The sequence below is a fragment of the Aythya marila genome (assembly GCF_965140915.1).
Source record: "Aythya marila genome assembly, chromosome: 1".
In the NCBI taxonomy this organism is placed as follows: Eukaryota; Metazoa; Chordata; class Aves; order Anseriformes; family Anatidae; genus Aythya; species Aythya marila.
In genome coordinates this window covers 68,652,156-68,669,201 of record NC_139042.1, presented here as the reverse complement: position 1 = coordinate 68,669,201, position 17,046 = coordinate 68,652,156, and the positions used below count along the sequence as shown (strand labels likewise).

At 38.4% G+C, this 17,046-nt stretch overlaps 1 protein-coding gene across 2 annotated transcripts in view; it reads left to right on the top strand.

Moving 5' to 3' along the window:
* UBE3A (ubiquitin protein ligase E3A) overlaps positions 1–17,046 on the top strand; it is a 48,917-nt gene that overhangs the window by 12,493 nt on the left and 19,378 nt on the right. For both annotated transcript variants that reach the window (XM_082770980.1, XM_082770981.1), the window contains 3 exons: positions 2,103–2,222; positions 5,549–5,593; positions 14,744–15,054. In XM_082770980.1, coding sequence (XP_082627106.1) covers positions 2,203–2,222; positions 5,549–5,593; positions 14,744–15,054 — 376 coding nt within the window. In that variant the 5' untranslated portion in view covers positions 2,103–2,202. The remainder of the gene's footprint in view (positions 1–2,102; positions 2,223–5,548; positions 5,594–14,743; positions 15,055–17,046) is intronic.

The window sequence follows — 17,046 nt, the reverse complement described above, 5'->3', positions numbered from 1 at the left end:
GGATGGTTTTGAATCCAGCAGCAGCACTTCGTGTGTTCCTTCACCGTTGACAATCGAGTTCATGGCTTCTTCCACATGAAACAGCTACAGGAAAATCCAGTTTTGCTAAGGTTCCTGTCAGCCTGTTACAATAATATGCTTTTACTCCAATGGAAAACAGCTGCAGTTAACTTCTGGTGATGCAGGACACAGGTCTCGATAGGGTGTGATTGACTGAGCCCTCCCCAGAACAGCAGCTGGTGCTTAGAGCAGACAGACAAAATGCAGGTTTCCCAAGCCATGAGACATTACAGCTTACACCACTGCCCTCTTTCACCAGCGTACAAAAAGTTACTTGGGCAAAGAGCTTGGTTTTTCATATCTAAGTGCAGTCTTACAGAGCCATTTCACTTCGGTTCTTAAGAAAGCAGCAAGAAATAAGAATAAGAAATAAGAATTAAATAAATTGTAGGTACCTTCCTTTTGTTTAGGAGGTTTTCAGATGCTTGCTTTCTACTTGCCTTAAATCAACTGCACTTGTGAAGACTCGAGTATTACTGACTTCAAAATTAAATGGCACTTCACCTGTGTCAAGAAATGTACCTGACAAAACTGAAAAGCATTATTTCCAAACTAATATAGATTTTACTCCATTTTAAGGATGCAGTTCGTAGCGGAGTGGCAAATCATAGTAGAAAGGCAAAAGTCAGCAGCTCTGACAAACTTCAGAAAATTGTAGGACTTGTTCAGCAATTTCATATCTCAGATGAGTCAACAGGTACAAATTAGTGTTGAGAGTTCTTGATTGCTCATCAAACCTAAGACCTTTCTGAAAGATTCTCATGGACTGAAGCACGAAAGCATTGTTTGATGAAACCTTTAATGCTGTGGGTTGTACTCCTGGTGTTTGCACCAGGTGGTGATGAGTGCAGGTGTCGCAGAGCTGTGTTGGTTCTCAGTAGCTCCTTAGCCTTTGGGCACCATCAGCAGAACAATATAAAAATGTGGATTCTCACCTGTGTCAAGAGATAACAAATATAAATTTTCAGAGACTATAAAGAGGCCTGTATTCATTGCTAGTGGCTGCTCAGGGAAAGTAAGATACTTTTTATTTACTAAGTATAGTAATAATGTTTCAGTTTAATTAAACATTGTACATCACTAGAAACTGAGTAATGCTTTTTGTGATCAGACTCCATCAGAGGCCTGTTTTCTTTGCAGACTATCCAGGTCACCTAGGAGCTTGGGTGGGAGAGAGAATGGGGTGATACTGAGCATTGAGGGTTACATTTGGAGATATTTTATCAGTTAATTTTAGTTTAGAGTAGCTAACAGCAGTAGGTAAGAGACTAATTGGTTCCTTTTCAGCCATGGAAGTAATCAGCTGGGGTGGTCCCAGGGCGCCCTGGGCACGTGTATTGCTGAGTGATCATTGGCTGCCACCTGCGTGACAAAGTAAAGGACCAACCCTTCAATTTAAGCCAGTGGAGCCAGGTCACAGGAAACAATTGACAGGTAAAAGACCCTTTTGAAACCATAAGGGAGAGGAGAGAGTCCAAGCAGCATAAATGGAGCAACTAACCTGACAGACTGGCCACCAGTGGCAAAACTTGCTCCACTGAAACTTTCACACAGCTTTAGCTCGCTTCATTTTAGGGAGAGGCATACAGCAGAGTGTAGGTTATGTGTTCTTCCCTTTGAAACTCAGAGCCTCTTCAAGGCACCAGTATTAATCAAGTTGTAGTAGGGAAACAATTTATCAAATTTTATTGTAGTTAGAACCTAAAGTTCATGTTTACATACATCCTTCCAAATCTGTAAATGCTTCTTGTCTTGATATCAAGTGCTTTCTGCTGATCCAAGAGATGTTTTTTCTTGTGTTTTTTTGGTTTTTTTTTAGAGGCTAAAAATAAGTTGATGAATTTTCAAGTTCACCGGTTGTGTGTACTGTAGTAAGGTATTCTAGCAATCATACGATGCTATCCAAAAATGAACAAATCTTTGTGCAGTAAGTCTTAATGTTGTGAATGAACTAATTCTTAACATCTTTTGCATTTTTGTGTAGCATATTGGCTGAAAATAGATTGTAAGGACTTTTAACTAAATTATTTTTACTTATTTAGAGTTGTTAAGCTTATGCTTAGCCCACCGTGACACAGGACTGGTGTGACAACTTGGTTTTTAATCAGTGACTCAAAATTGTGATCACCCTGATGTCACCGAATGGCCACAGCTTGTAAAAGGTAAGGCTGAAGCATATTGTGTTTTTTTCCTAAGGGTTATTATTAGAATAATATTTATTTTGTATGTTTAATTTGTATTACTTGAAGTTAATTCTATAAATAGTACTCAAGTATATTGTTTATTTAAGATAAGTTAGCTGGCAAAGCTGACTTACACTATTTTATTCAGAGTAATTTCAAAGCTCGCTTACCTTGTTCCTCCCTGCTTTTTAAATTGCAAGCATGGTGGTGCTCCATCATGCTCTTAAGAGCAAAACCATCACTTAAAAGTCTCTAGTGACTTTTACCATCACACTAAAATTCTGTATAAATTGTTTGATGTGCTTACTTAAGCAACTTGTTGTTTTTAAGTGTTTGTCCAGTAGGATTGATGAAAATTTTGTAGACTTGCATACCTTTACTTTTCTCTCCTAGGGAGTTACAGTGGAGGTAAAAGGAGGGGCTTGCAGAATGGAGGAGTTGCTCCCTGTGTTGTTGGAAGTGAGCCACCATTTGAATTCGCTAGCTCATACTGCAGTATTCAGATTAGATGGTGTCTCGTGATCAGTTTCTACCATCTAAGTCAAAGCTGAAATTTGTAAGAGCATTTGCTCTGAGATTTTTCTCTGGACAGAACTTTTTTTCAGATTTTAAAGCGTGATGAAAGGACATCTTGTACTGTAGAGTTGTTTTACAGTACTATTGCCTGCTTAGAGGAATAACAAGGTATCTTGTTTGTAAATCGTTACTTCTTACAAAACAGCTTCTGTAATTAGATTGATCTTCCATGTTGTTTTAATGAATACTGAAAGATCATCTTATTTGGTGCTTACGTTGTCATTTGAAACCTGTTAAAATCCAGTTACTGCATGGATTAATATTTCTGCAACTCGTTTTTATGGTAGATCTGCTCATGTTACAGAAAATAAGAATGTGAAGGAATTTGAGCCCCCCCCCCCTTTTTTTTTTTTTTTTTGTAGAACCACTTCCTTCAAAGGACAAAAAGCTTTTTTTTTTTTTTTTTTTTTTTTTAAACTCAACTATGTTTTTGTTTTTTTCCCTGGAACTTTTTCTCATACATTATACATAAATCATAAGGGTAGGAAAAGATCTTAAATATACTGATAGCTGTATTTACATGTCTGTACTGCAGACTACCAGCTACTTTTTTGTATATTTAGATGTCAATTTGCTCTTTTTCTGTAATTTTTCATATTGCTGTGTTTCTTAAAGTCTCAGAGTGACTAACACTTGACTTCTTTAACACCACTATTTCACTTGTATTTTCATAGCAATTTAAAGCATTGCTCTTATCCAAAGCTTCACTGTGTTGCATTTCATGTGAGTTTTCACATGAGATTTCAAAGATAGCAGCTGCCTCAAACTTCGAAGGTGTTTCTGTGCTATTGGTTGCTGAAGCCATGGATGTCAATAGAGGAGTTAGCCAGTATGAATATAAAGACATCCCATCAATCCTCAGGTTGTATGGCTTCTAACACTTATGTGTACTGGTGAATAATTAGGAAAAAAAAAAAAAAAAAAAGAGGTTCTTTCCTCGTTAAGTATTTGGGGACTTTTGTACACTGGAGTCAAAGGGGAAATGCAACTTCCATTTGTTTTCCCGTTGAGCATTATTTTTTCTAGCAGCTATTTTGTCAGTCCTGAACTTCCTTGAGTAAGGTAAAGATCACTTGGAGGCACTAAGCAGATCATATTTTTAGACTGGGTAGCTTTTGTTATTTTTTTTGAGCTAGAAGGTATTTGCGTTTTAAGCACGAGCGTAAACTTAGTTGGATAGTAAGGTCGGAGTTCCACCTCTAGCGTCAGATGAATATTATAACTTAGTGAAATGTAAACAAATAACTTCCTGTGTGCTGCATCATCTGTCACTGCACAGTATCCAGTTAGCCTAGGAATTTTAACTTGTCTACCAGGAATGCTTTCTAGGCACCCAATCTGTTAATACAGTACAGTTTGGTAAAATCTAGGAAGCTACTAAGGTTTGGTATGTCAGTAAAAGGAGCCACAGTTTTAGTAGAAAACTGTGAGAACGTTCCAGGCTGTGATAGCAGGGACCATGTAGTGAGGTAATGCAGTGAAATTTAGGATTAGCAGAAGTGCTTCAAGCTATGGTGGAATAATGTGTAAAATAGCATGGGTGGCCATGTAACAAATCAAGAAAAATTAAATTGCTGTGAACAAAGGCTATTCTAGTAAAACTATGGGAAATCCTGCTTAGCTGTGCTAACCAGAGTCCCCTAGCAAACTTGGTTGAAACCTCCAAAGTGAGCTGTATTTACAGATGTTAGCTCACTTCTGTTTAGAGAAAGCTCTGTTGTGAAAGACACTTTAGTTCATGTAAGCTTCGGAGTTTTGCTGTGATGGCTGTGTTATGTTTCTACTCTCACACAAAATGTTCAATTTAACAGTTCTGGTCAACTGTACCGAAGTCTGTATCACAGTGAAAGTTGGGTACAGTTCACGATACAACTTCAAGGCAGCTTAAGGGGACTGAAGTTAAAAACTGCTGCTTTTGTACTGCCTTGTTTCTTGGCTCGGAAGTCTCATCTGGCTTCAGACTCTCTGGGTAGGGGGGAAGCCCAGAAGACAGGAAAAAATTAATGTCTAAAAAATAAATTAACTTCCTGAATCATTGCTGGCATAACGAAGAAGATGGGAATAAGAAGGAGCCAAGCAGCTGTAATTTAGCTGACTTAAGTTAATATAGAACTGTACCCTTTAAATAACTCTCTAAATTAAATTAAAGTGATAGGCAAGCTGTGCAGAACTGCTGCTTGTGTTCAAAAACGTCAGGCAATAACACCTAATTCTCAATATTACTGGTGGATCCATTGGTTGGAGTAAACAGAAAACTGGCTGTAGCTCTTCTGCTCTGTGAAATTATGTGCATAAATCTGAGTAATTAGACATGAAATTTGTTTAGAGATTGTTCAGACCTGCTTCTGACCTGCTGTAGCTGTATCTTTGAATCCAACTGTTGATCACTGATAAACTTGGAATGTACGTTTGGCTTACAGAAATGGTTATGAAGAATTACCCCAGAAGTGGTGCACCACGCAGCCTGCATAGAGAGGTACTGCCAGCAGAAGTCTCCTCTGGCTGCTGTTGCATAAGCTTTGGGGAAAAACACCATCCTTTGCCTTAACTGTGTTCTCAGATTTATGTTAAAAGCTGTCTTCTACAGTTTGGTCACAAGTTAAATGTACAAGTGCACAAAAGCTGATGCTTTTTAATTACAAAATAATTATCACTTTGCATTTCTAACTCTTCATACTGTAACAACTTAAAATAACAGAGTGCTTAAGACTTTATATCTGTATTTGCAGATCACCAGGAGAACCTCACTCTGAAAACATTGAAACTAGCCGAATGTAAGTACACGAGTAGATGAGTTCGATGTATGTTGTGTGAAAATGTTTATAATGTGTAGCAATTACTCTTGCACCTGCATAAAAAGAAAGGCAGAAGCTAAGTAGAACTATGGAATCACCTTAGAAAAATTCAAACTAATACTTTTGCTGTGAAAAATTATCTCAGGTCTCTGTAAAAACTAGGGTTTTTGAGTGAATAGATTGAAGGGAAAGTTTGGAGGTTTAATTGAATGTGAACCAGTAGATGGTAGCATAATACAGTGTCAATAATCTTCAGGCCTGTATTCAGATTTGACGGTAGGGGTGTGATTTCTACCTGCTACTTGCTAACATCATGCATGGGTTTGAAGACAGCTCAGTACTAAAGGCATAACACTTGCTAGCATCTATTTTGGCGGATGGATTGCTGAACTAAGAAAAAAAAAAGGTCTGATCTGGCAAAATTCATATGCTAGGTACTACTAGAAACAGCAAACTAACTTCCTTTCACTAAGCAGTATTCACATAGCATCATGCTAGCAGTTTGGAACCTTATTTTGGTCTGTCTTCATTAGTCCAGAAGCCAAGATTAACTAGAAACAAGATTATATTAGACTGAAATGTTCATTTCTATTTCAAATTACAAAAGGTTGTGGGAATGAGGAGACCATTTAAAAAAAAAAAAGTTACTTGAGGCTTTATTCTTATGTAAGTTAGCAAATGAAGATTCTTTTCTAGCTATTCAAACCATCCTGTCCTAGAATTCGAATAGAAAAACCACAAGCTTTGCTCTTGTGGATTAGAACAGAAGTTCCAAAATAATAGAGGGAGTGTATCCCAGTTGCTAGGGTACTGTCCTAGACTTCAAAAGATCTGGGTTCATTTCTCTTCTGTCTGAAATGTCTTCTGTGACCATAAACAAATTGACCATTTCCTTCCCTCCCTCACCCCAAGTGGTCTAGTATTTTACACACCACGGGCTGTATGCGAATTTCAGGAGTTGTCTCGCAGGCTAGGGACATGGTCTGAATGGCTCAAGGACTCCCCTGCTGTAGCTGCCCAACTTGTGGAGGGGCAAAGCTGAGCTGAGCAGCTCCACGTTGGTTTGCATATCTACCAGCAGAAGAGGAAGCAAGGAACACTTCCCCATGGGTTTTTAGGGATTCACTGGAGCAAAGTATCTTCTTTCATTAAGAATATTTCTCCTGGGATGGCGAGTTTGCTCACCCTCTTTCATGCCACCAGCACCAGAAGTGCTCTCAGCTGATTTCTTAAGGGCACAGGTTGCAGAGATCCAGTCCTGAGAGGTGACTGGCTACCACTGCATGGCATGTGTTAGAGGTTGCAGAGCAAAAATCCTGCCATGCTCTCTCCTTTGCAGCAGCCTGTTTTATTGTTCCTGGAGCAAGCTGAGTTATGTTTCTCTGTAGCCAATTGTGCGGAATCAGGCTGTAGTCTGGCTGTAATCTGCTCTGGATATTGTAAGTTGGGACTGCTGCTTTTCACCCTTTGTAAGGACAGATACGTCACGTAACAAGGACCTCGACAGGTGTGAAATGAAGACTGCATAAAGACCTATGATAAATCAGAAGGGAAAGCCAGTACAACTATTTTCCCTTCTAGCAGTTTGACAATTTATGCGTGTTCTCCTTAAAACTGAAGCTGAAAAGTTAGTATCCCCAGTAGCAAGCTTTTCTGTGAAAGCTGTTATTTTTTTTGATGCAGAATGATGATAGGAGTTGCTCTACGTAGGTTTTATGCATCTCCCTAAAATACATGCAAGCCAGTCAAACTGTAGGGATCGTGTTCTGAGTGGCAGTTATATGGCATTAATAAATGGTACGCTTGCAAAAGGAAATTTTGTAAAACTGCAGGACAGTGTGATGTGTACATCACCAATGAAGAATTTCTGCAATCCCGCTGCATAGCTGCTCTCCCCACATCAGGTGGAATAGCATGCTGGGTAACAGACGTTGACCTGCAAGCCTCCCGTGCAGCTAAAATACTGGCTGTGTTATTAACATGCCTATAATTCATTAGTAAACTCGGGGACTTAACGCAAGTGTTTTGTTATTTGCACAATGAATGTTTAAGTTGTTTTGCTCTGGTTGGCTGATATAATTGCTTTATTTGTTCCTGTCTTGCATTGCAAAGCTCTGTACCAAGAGCATGGTCACATGTTTCACATGTTAATTAAAAGACAATAAAATTTGACTCTCTTGGACTCTGCAATGTGCTTCCATGGATAAGAGTCTTACTTATCCCAAGCTTTTCAAGTTCTGCCTCTAATCTTGATGAACAAACATCTTAGTGCAAGCTCAGAGTTAGGAGTCCTTTTTTTCCTTAAGCATTCATTCAAGTCCTTAAATTTTCAAGATGAGCACCTTCTCCTGTCTGCTCCTGCCACAGGACTGCAATAATTTCTGGCATTGATTGGTGCAGCTTTCTAAAAACCCGTTTAGAACTAATTTACAGAATTTGTCATTGTCTAACGGTAACTTGAAGACCCTTCTAAGTTCATGTACTTTCCCTCCACTTATTGTGTTTTGTCACACATCAATCCCAGGGTTTGAATATTATGTTATGATGGTTTTCTATTAATTCAGCTTTCATTTTGGTCTTGAGGATAGGATGCATTGTAACTTTGAAATGTCAGATTTGTTTTGAAGTTGCTTAACCCCACCCATCCCCATTTAGAGTGTTGTTACGGTTCTATTTGATGCGTAGCTGTCTCGCTTTGGAGTGGATTTCATAGTTGGTTTGTTTCCCTTCAAAGAATGGCAACATGAAAATCCTGCAGCAGCCTCCAAAGTATGCCAGAAAAATAATTTACAGCCATTGCAAATATATACAGTGACTATGTAAGTATTAGTGATTCATCATACCTAGTACCTAATGTCTGAAATTATTTTCCTCGTAGCTGAAACCACAGGTGGATTTGCAGAAACTGGAGCTTTCTAATCCGCAGGTGCTGGACTGCTCTTAAACTGGAAGTTAGGGTCTTCAGGTCTTCTGATCCCATGTTGTTTGCAGTCAGTTTCTGCATGACCACAGGCACTGTTTTAGGACAGTGTCAGATGGAATGAACACAGTAAAAGAATGCTACCATGGGAACCTAACTCATTACAAACTCCAGAACTATTTTTTAACTTGAAAACAGAGTTGTAGGATTGTCCTTTTCCTGTACTAGACCTCTTTCCTTCAAGCTTCACAAGGGGAGTCCGTGGTGATCACTGTTTAGGTCCTTTCCTGCAGGTTGGTCTTAGATGTCAGTCCTCTTCTTATATCAATACTTTTGTCTAAAATAGCTTGTCTCATGGATCAGGCAGGCTTGCTACAGGAACACAGCAGTGGCCCAGAAGGAGACAAAGAGAACCGGTGTCACCAAGTTACTGTCTTTATGTGTTTTATCAGCAGCACTGCAATGAGATGCAACCTCTTTTGTTCGTTAGGGCTGCAGAACACAGCTGTAAACTTCACAACTGACAAATTTCAATACAGTTCAACGTGAAGTTTAATCTTTTTAGCTTGAGTGTTGGGACTTTTTTAACTGAGGGAGAACAACACAAAACATAGTAAATATGTATTTTGCTTAATATTTCATAAAATATTCCTTGTTTGTTTTTGTCTTGAACGTTACACAGACTGAGGGGTTCTTGCTAGTGTGTGAAGTTACTGTTGCCTCACTTCTTTCCAGTAAAGACAAAGCTGGCCTTTTCACAATCTCACAGCCAGTATGGAGTACTAGTTTTTAGGACTCCTTAACTTAAAATAAAATTTGGAGAACTGCAGAAATATTCTGTGCATAGACATGATAAACTCCTAAGTAGTTTAACAGCTGATAACAAGTCTGTACTTTTAGCTTCAGTAACAAATTTGTTCAAAGAGGATAAAACATTGTAAGCTTTTAGTTAGTCCTATACTTAACTATTAAAAAAAAAAAAAAAAGTAATTTGAATTACCGCTGGAATATAGCTGAGTATGTTTGTGGTGTTTTCTGTGAAAGCTGTATTCCTCCCAGCTTTTTCAAAAGACATTAATTCTGTAAACCTGAGCACAGCATTTTTAAACACAGTGAAGTGTCATGATATGCCTGTGGTTGTTACTTACATATGTTGATTGATTACAATAATTGTTTAATAACTTATTTTAGGGGAAAGGATTATTACCTTCTGGCCTGAAATGTTTATCAAAATAAATAAATAAAAATCAGGCACTTCTCCTGATACTGCTTGGGTTGAAAAGCCAGGGTGCAACTGATATATTACTCATTTCTAAATTTATTGACTAATTGAATGCTGGAATGCTTTTTTAAGAAGGAGAGATAGGAACCAGGATATGAAACCAGTTAGTCTGTGGCATGATGTTATCTCTGTAGAGTCCTAGAGCTAATAATCAGCAGAGGAAAGGGCAGTAACGAAGGGCGCTTTCCTAATAGGACTACAACCAGGTAATTTGTCTGTGAGACAAGATCAAGAGATACACGCTGACCACATTCTTGACTCCATCTCTCCAGCTGTCTTCCTGCATTGCTCCATGAAGCCAGGATGACTTCTGTTCTCAGCCTCGCCCTTCTTGAGGGAGTGCTGTATCAGGCTGCCAGCATGCAACACTCATGGAGGCACAGTGGATCCAGAATGCGTGGTGGGGAGGGAGGACCCTGGGTTGACCAATATGGTCCCAGGGGTCATTGTCTGCACCTAGCCACTGGGGTTCACAGCCTGAGGCACACCACACTGGAAGGATCGAGGTTTGGAAACGTGAGCTCCATGCGTGTGTGTTTGCAGGCCTACCTTAGCTGGGATGGCAGTGGCTGAGGCAGAGAAAAGGTGTTAAAACAGCACTGGAACCAAGGGGCAGTGCTCGGCTCCAGCTCTGGGTGGAAGATCTGGCATTTCAGTGTGCAGGGTCCCTTCAAAGGGGGCTTTGTGGGCAGTGCTTTTACTAGAAACTTCCCACCAAGCATTGCCATTATTATGCTTACAAAACAGAAGAAGGAAAACAGCGTGCAAAGTTTAAAACAAAATCTCATAAAACAATATTTAAATTTGCAAGTAGGTAAGGTTTTTTTTGACTGCTTTTCATCTGATGGTGATCTTACTTCCAAAGTGCAGTATAACTGTTGCAGCTATGTAAGTCTGCTTATGCTTCTGTTTGTTAAGGCATAGACTGAAAGATGTTTTGCTATTAGTACCCAAAAAAAATTGTTTGTCTTCTGGGTAGAAAAATGTCTAACAAATTTCTCTCTGGTTTTCATGTGTTAGTCTATTTTTCTTCTTTTTTTTTTTTTTTCTATCAAGGAAGACAAGAGTTTGTGAATACTTTGGTACTTCTGGATTCTTAATGGCTTTGTTAAGACAGGCCATTGTAAATTCCCATTTATCAATATTGGACATGTTAGAGCAATCTGAGGCTTTGGTGTATTAATAAATTTAAAATTGTGTTCTAAGGAACAGCTATTTGGAAACAACAATCCATGCTGATAATTCCAGAGAAATATGAAACCTTCATAGCTGTTTCTTAAATGTAGGTAAGCTTGAAGTGAAGATTATTTTATGCAGATATCTTTAACTTCAGACAAGTTTTTAAACTTAGATGGAAATCCTTTGCTTTGCAGGTAGACTTTAAAATATGTTCTCCACATTTTTTAAAATTCCTTAAATGTTTAAACTTCTGACTTTCTCTGTTGCAAGTGTTGCTTATTTTTTTAATGTAACATTTCTCTTTATTCAGTGTGATAGCTGAAAAAGGCAAATTAGGTTCTGTAGTGTAGAAACTTTTGAAGCAGCACTTTCAACTCCTTGTTTTGTATATGCTGTAGGCATCCGAAAGAAGGGACTAGAAAATGAGAGTTAAGAGGGGTGTCTGAGGGAATTGGGGGTGTTTAGTCTGGAGAAAAGGAGGCTGAGGGGAGATCTTGCTCTCTAAAACTACCTGAAAGGAGGTTGTGCCAAGGAGGGTGTTGGTCTCTTTGCTCAGGTGACAGGAGATAGTACACAAGGAAATGGTCTCAAGTTGCTCCAGGGCAGGTTTAGACTGGACATTGTGAAGAATTTGTTCACAGAAAGGGTGGTTAGGTATCAGAACAGGCAGGGAAGTTGTGCAGTCTCCATCTGTTGGGACATTTAAGAAGTGTGTGGATATGGCACTAAGGGACACTACTTAGTTACGGGGCTCAGTAGGTCAGGTTAATGGCTGGATTTGGTGATCTTTTCCAGCCTAAATGATTCTGTAAGTCAGTGTGCTTTCGCCTACGTATCCAGAAAGCACCATGGTGCAAGTCTCTAGTGATACGCCACAGATTTTGCAGCATTCCAATTACAAATGCAAAGTACTTAGCTGGCTTTTCATTAAAGAACAATTAAAAAGCCTAGGGCATTCTTCTTTCTTTAAGTACATAAGAGTAAGTCAGTAAACACTAATTTTTAAAATGGGAAATGAGCTTGTGGAACTGTTGGGCTTTGGGGAAGGAAAAAGAGAGGTAATAGTGAGCTCCTCTTGCCCTCGCTGAAGTAGTGTCTCACTTAAGAGAGCTTTGGAAGGCCCCCTGTTTAGGAAGTTATCCTTAAATCAATTTGTGAAATCCTTTTTCGTCATGATGTACGTGGAAACAAAAAAAAAAAAAAAATGAATCCCTTAGGAGTTAGCTGTTAGAGACAACTCTAAGCTTAGCTTTATCTCTTAACATCTCGGATATGACCTGCTTGAAGTGTAGGGTTTAATATTGCTATTAATGTAATCAGTGTTTATACACTGAAATAACTTAATTAAAGCTAGATGTTAATGAGCTAGAAGGGTGTGTATGCTGCCTAATAACTTGTCCAGCTTGAAAATGCAAGTTATCTCTTTTTAGGGAATTGATCAGCTTTTCTCAATGTAGTTAACCTGAATAACAACTCTAGCTGCTTTAGGTAAAAACATGTATGCACACATTTATGTATCATGTCTCATAAGCTTCTCTGTGGCATTCAGAGCTATATTACACAGGTCAGAAAACAAGTTATGGCAGAGAACTTGTAATCTACATGTAGACTGCAATGGAGAAATAAGACGGAAGGAAAATGTGATGAGGAAGGACAAAGCTTGAAAAGAGGATGTGTGTATGAAATGACTGCTGTTCTATATGCGCTGTGGAAAACATGCTCAGTGAGAGAGGAAAATTAGAGCAGTGAGCTTCAACTCGAGGTGGAAGGAACTTTCATGAAGGTGTCAAGGTAATGCATAGGAGGGACTGCAAGAGCAGTAAAGAGCATGTTGGTGAGTCAGGTGGCCATATCTCAGGTATAAGAATTCAATATTAATTAAGAAAGCCTTTCATGTGTTACATTTACATGTGCTTACAAATTATATTTTACCCTTTAAATTTGAAGGTCTGGAATGATTCAAACTCAAGAATGATCAAAGCATGAAATCTCAGCATTCAATAATAAATGTCTAAAATTGTGTACTGGTCTAAGCTGTATAGAAGACTATTTTTAAAAACTTCTAAAAGCTGAAGTATTAACGAGAAGATGAAAAATAATTACATTTCTCTCTGTGTATGTACACCTACATGTGCGTACACAAGAGGCTGGTGGTCTGAAGACCACATATATAAAATCTGGAAAAAGCTGTAACTCTTTCCCTGGATCAAAATACAGCTACTCCATTTGTACAGTAGTGGTTTTGATAATATTGATGGTGCTGCTTCATTTTTTGTGGTCTTCCAACTCTGTCTTGGGGTGTCAGGGAAACCTTTCTGTTTTTTCTGCCGTGGAACTTTAGAAAGTCAGGTAGGCATTAAGGTAATAATTTTCTTTGTAAGAAATATTTTCTTTCTTCTCTTACACCTTTATGGTTCACGTGATTTGTAGAGAAGGTACAAGGGTGTTATTGCTGAATAATTCACACCTCAATAGTCACTTTCAGGATGCTTTCCTTTCTGAAGCCACTGCATTGAAACTGATACTTGACCAGCCCATACAAGCAGCCAAGTGCAGCAAATGCTGAGCAGTACCAGTGGGTCTGGTGCTGTAGTTCTGAAGTATTTGTGTTATGGAGAGAAGGTGCATCAACTTGTGGAAGAAAAGCAACTTCAAGTTAATCATCGCAATTCCTGATGAATATCTTGCTTCCCATCTTTATAGCACTGTATCATTAAAGTTGGATAAAAAGCCTATGTATTAGACCTGTTTAAAATGTTTGAAATGTTTTTTTCATAGTTGGTATCTTTAATAACTAGCTTTCTTAAATGAATTGAAAAATCTGGAGGTTTATTTCAAAAATGTGGTGAAATATGTTGTTCTTGGTGCTGCATGCAGCTTTTTCTGTCCTAATTGCCAGCAGCTTTCAGGTAGTTTATTTGCCATTGGCATGTTTTTATAGAAGTCTGACTTCAATAACTGGCCAGTTAGCTTTTTTGTGTGTCTGTATAGTACAAAGCATATTGAGTGGTATACAGATACAGTTGTAATTCTTCAAAATACAAAGTTGCTGTATGTTACTGTGGGAGAAAGGGGAGGATTTGGCAAACAGCTCTTGGAGAGCCGTATACCTTATTAGGCTGAGGTTACTCGGCCTTGAGCTCATCTTTAATCATGGTTTTGTCAGCAGTTTAATTAACCAAGCAACACTTTTCCTACTGATTTAAATAGACTAAATATCAGATAACCCAGTCATCTGGAATCTTGTTTTAAAAAAAGCCCTAGATTTTTTTTTAAGTTTACATTCTATTGCTGTAGTATTAATAAATGCCTGGATCATTTGTTTGTTGTGCAGCTTCCCTCTCAGTGGCAACTGTACCTCAGTACTATGCAACAAAGACGTGATCACCTGTAGATCTGGTTCTGTTTTACATGCAGCCTTGCTTTGCATCTGCACTGCTCTATTTTTGTTGTCAATTGAGATTGCGTCCACTGTAACACTAGAGTGTAAAGCTGTAAACTATGCATAAAGAGGATTTACCTTTTGTTTGCATAGGACCTATAAATCAAGCTGTGTATTAAATATACTTGCGTTTGTCAAGATGAGTCCTACATTTAAAAAAAAAAAAATCTCCTGATGTTCCCTCTGATTCAGAAATCTTGTGTTTCAGTGCCTGACTAATCTCTGCCTTGCTGATGCTTTTTGAACGAGCTTCGTATGTGAAAGCTCTACTAATCCTTGTACTTACTGTTTGAATGTTTGCTACAGGAAGCGAGCAGCTGCAAAGCATCTAATAGAGCGCTACTACCACCAGTTAACTGAGGGCTGTGGAAATGAAGCCTGCACGAATGAATTTTGTGCTTCCTGTCCAACTTTTCTCCGTATGGATAACAATGCAGCAGCCATTAAGGCCCTCGAGCTTTATAAGATTAATGCAAAACTCTGTGATCCTCATCCCTCCAAGAAAGGAACGAGCTCAGCTTACCTAGAAAACAATTCCAAAGGTGCCCACAACAATTCCTGCACTGACAGAAAAATGAACAAGAAGGAAATGCAAGGCCCAAGAGATGACTTCAAAGGTAAGATGTCGTTTTAGATTCTTCCTAAAATAGAACACACTTAATATGCGCAAGTATAAGTCTACAGATGTCAGCGTGGTGGTGTTTTTTTGATTCCTTAAATAAAATACAGTATTTGACCTTCAAATATTTTGCTATAGGTTCTATAAAGTGGCTGGGTTACTGATGAACACCGATTCCAAATCTGGATCTTCACTACATCTCTGTTAAAATTCATAAGCATTCTGAGATTACCGTTTCTACAGACATAGAGATTTTTAAGTGCTGTTGTAGGCCTATTTTAGTTCAGTTAATTTTCCTAGTTTTGTAACTGCCCTGTAGTTAACGGGCTGTAAAATGTATATTTTGACTGATTCCTGTTTCTGTGTTAAGAAACTTAAGATGAACAAAATGATATAATGGATAATAGGCTTGAACAGTGGATTTTTTTGGAAGAGGAAATAGGACTAATAAAACCTTGGAGTGTCCACTGGAGATTTGTTTTGGACTATCAGTGGCTTTAACATATACCCTTCTCATGATCTACAGTTAACCCTTAATGCAAAGCTGTGTCTTTGCCAAATGGCAAACCTTCCAGTTATGATGACCAGACATATTTGCAAAGGAAGTCGTTTAAGGAAGCACTAGAGAAAGAGACCACTGCATAAGATATCTTGACTGTTACTTAAAAACAGACATCTTAAAAAAAATAAATAAATAAATAAAATAATGCATCTACCAAGTGAAAAAAGTTTAAATATTTAAGCCAGAGTGGGAGAGAATTCCAATTCTGTACATCTTTTCAGACTTCTTCTTAGTTTGTTTTTTTCTTGTTTTTTTTTTTTAAAACTCTGCTAGCAGGAGTCTGCAAGAATCGGTTTAATTGTGACCAAAATCTGTGATGCAAAAAGAAATCCCAAGCTAACTGAAATTAGAGCTATTAACCGATGAGCAGACTTAATGTTGTAGTAAATGGTTTAAGCACAGAAGTTTAGATCCATTTATTTTTGCTAAAGAAAGTGAAACCATTTACAGCAAAGAATTAAAAAGGCTTGCAGAATCAGCAGTGAGATGTAGCTCTGTTATAGGAGACCTGAGATGCTCCAGTCAATACTAGCATTAGTTTGTTCTTCAGCTGATGTAAGCATGTGTCCCCAAATTTTTTATGATCTGAGTAAGCAAAGAAGCAAACAATAGGGAGGGGAAAATGGAAGCCAGTGTAGCGTTAGACTGGCCGGAGAGGCATTTGGTCTGTTCTCTGACTTGTCTCTTAGTTTGGTGTGTTTCTGATGGAGATGTTCACATACAGGATTTTCATTCCTCTACCCCACTCTGCCATCCTCTCTCCACGATGCAGATATGTAAGAGTCTTTGCACTCCAGAGGCACTCCGTTGTCTAAAGCAATGACTCAAATTTCATTTATTGTAGAGTCACAAGTGCGGACCTGTCTTTGTTGCTGTATGGCCAAAGCATTAATGCGTTGTTTAATACCACTTGGGACTCTTACTTACCTGGGGAAAGGAATCACATTTAAGGAATCGAGCACTCTAGATTTCTATTCTAAATTACTGGAATCACCTCTGAAGCTTGATTTCATGTGTGAGTATGTCATGGAGTAGCATTAGAGCAAGGTTTGAGAGGAACCGTTTACTTTGTTGGGTCACTTAGTTGTAGTAGAAGGATTGAGAGAAGGTGTGTAAAGCTCACAGTCAAATGTCAGTTAAAACTGACTTCAATAGAAAGGAAGCTTCAATTATGTCTGGCTTACTCTGCAGATGATCAGTATTGGATACAGACATGTCAGATGCTGATCACTGCTATAAAGTAAAATGGGACAGGCCCTTACAGCAGCTCAGTTGGAGCATGGTCACAGAATATGACTTAAAGCTGTTACGAAACTGCTTATGCTAATACTAAATATTTTAACAGGAAATAGCACATGGTTTCTTATTTAAATACTATAAATCTGTTTAAAAAAAAAAAAAAAAGGAGGGGGGTGAAATTGTGTTGAA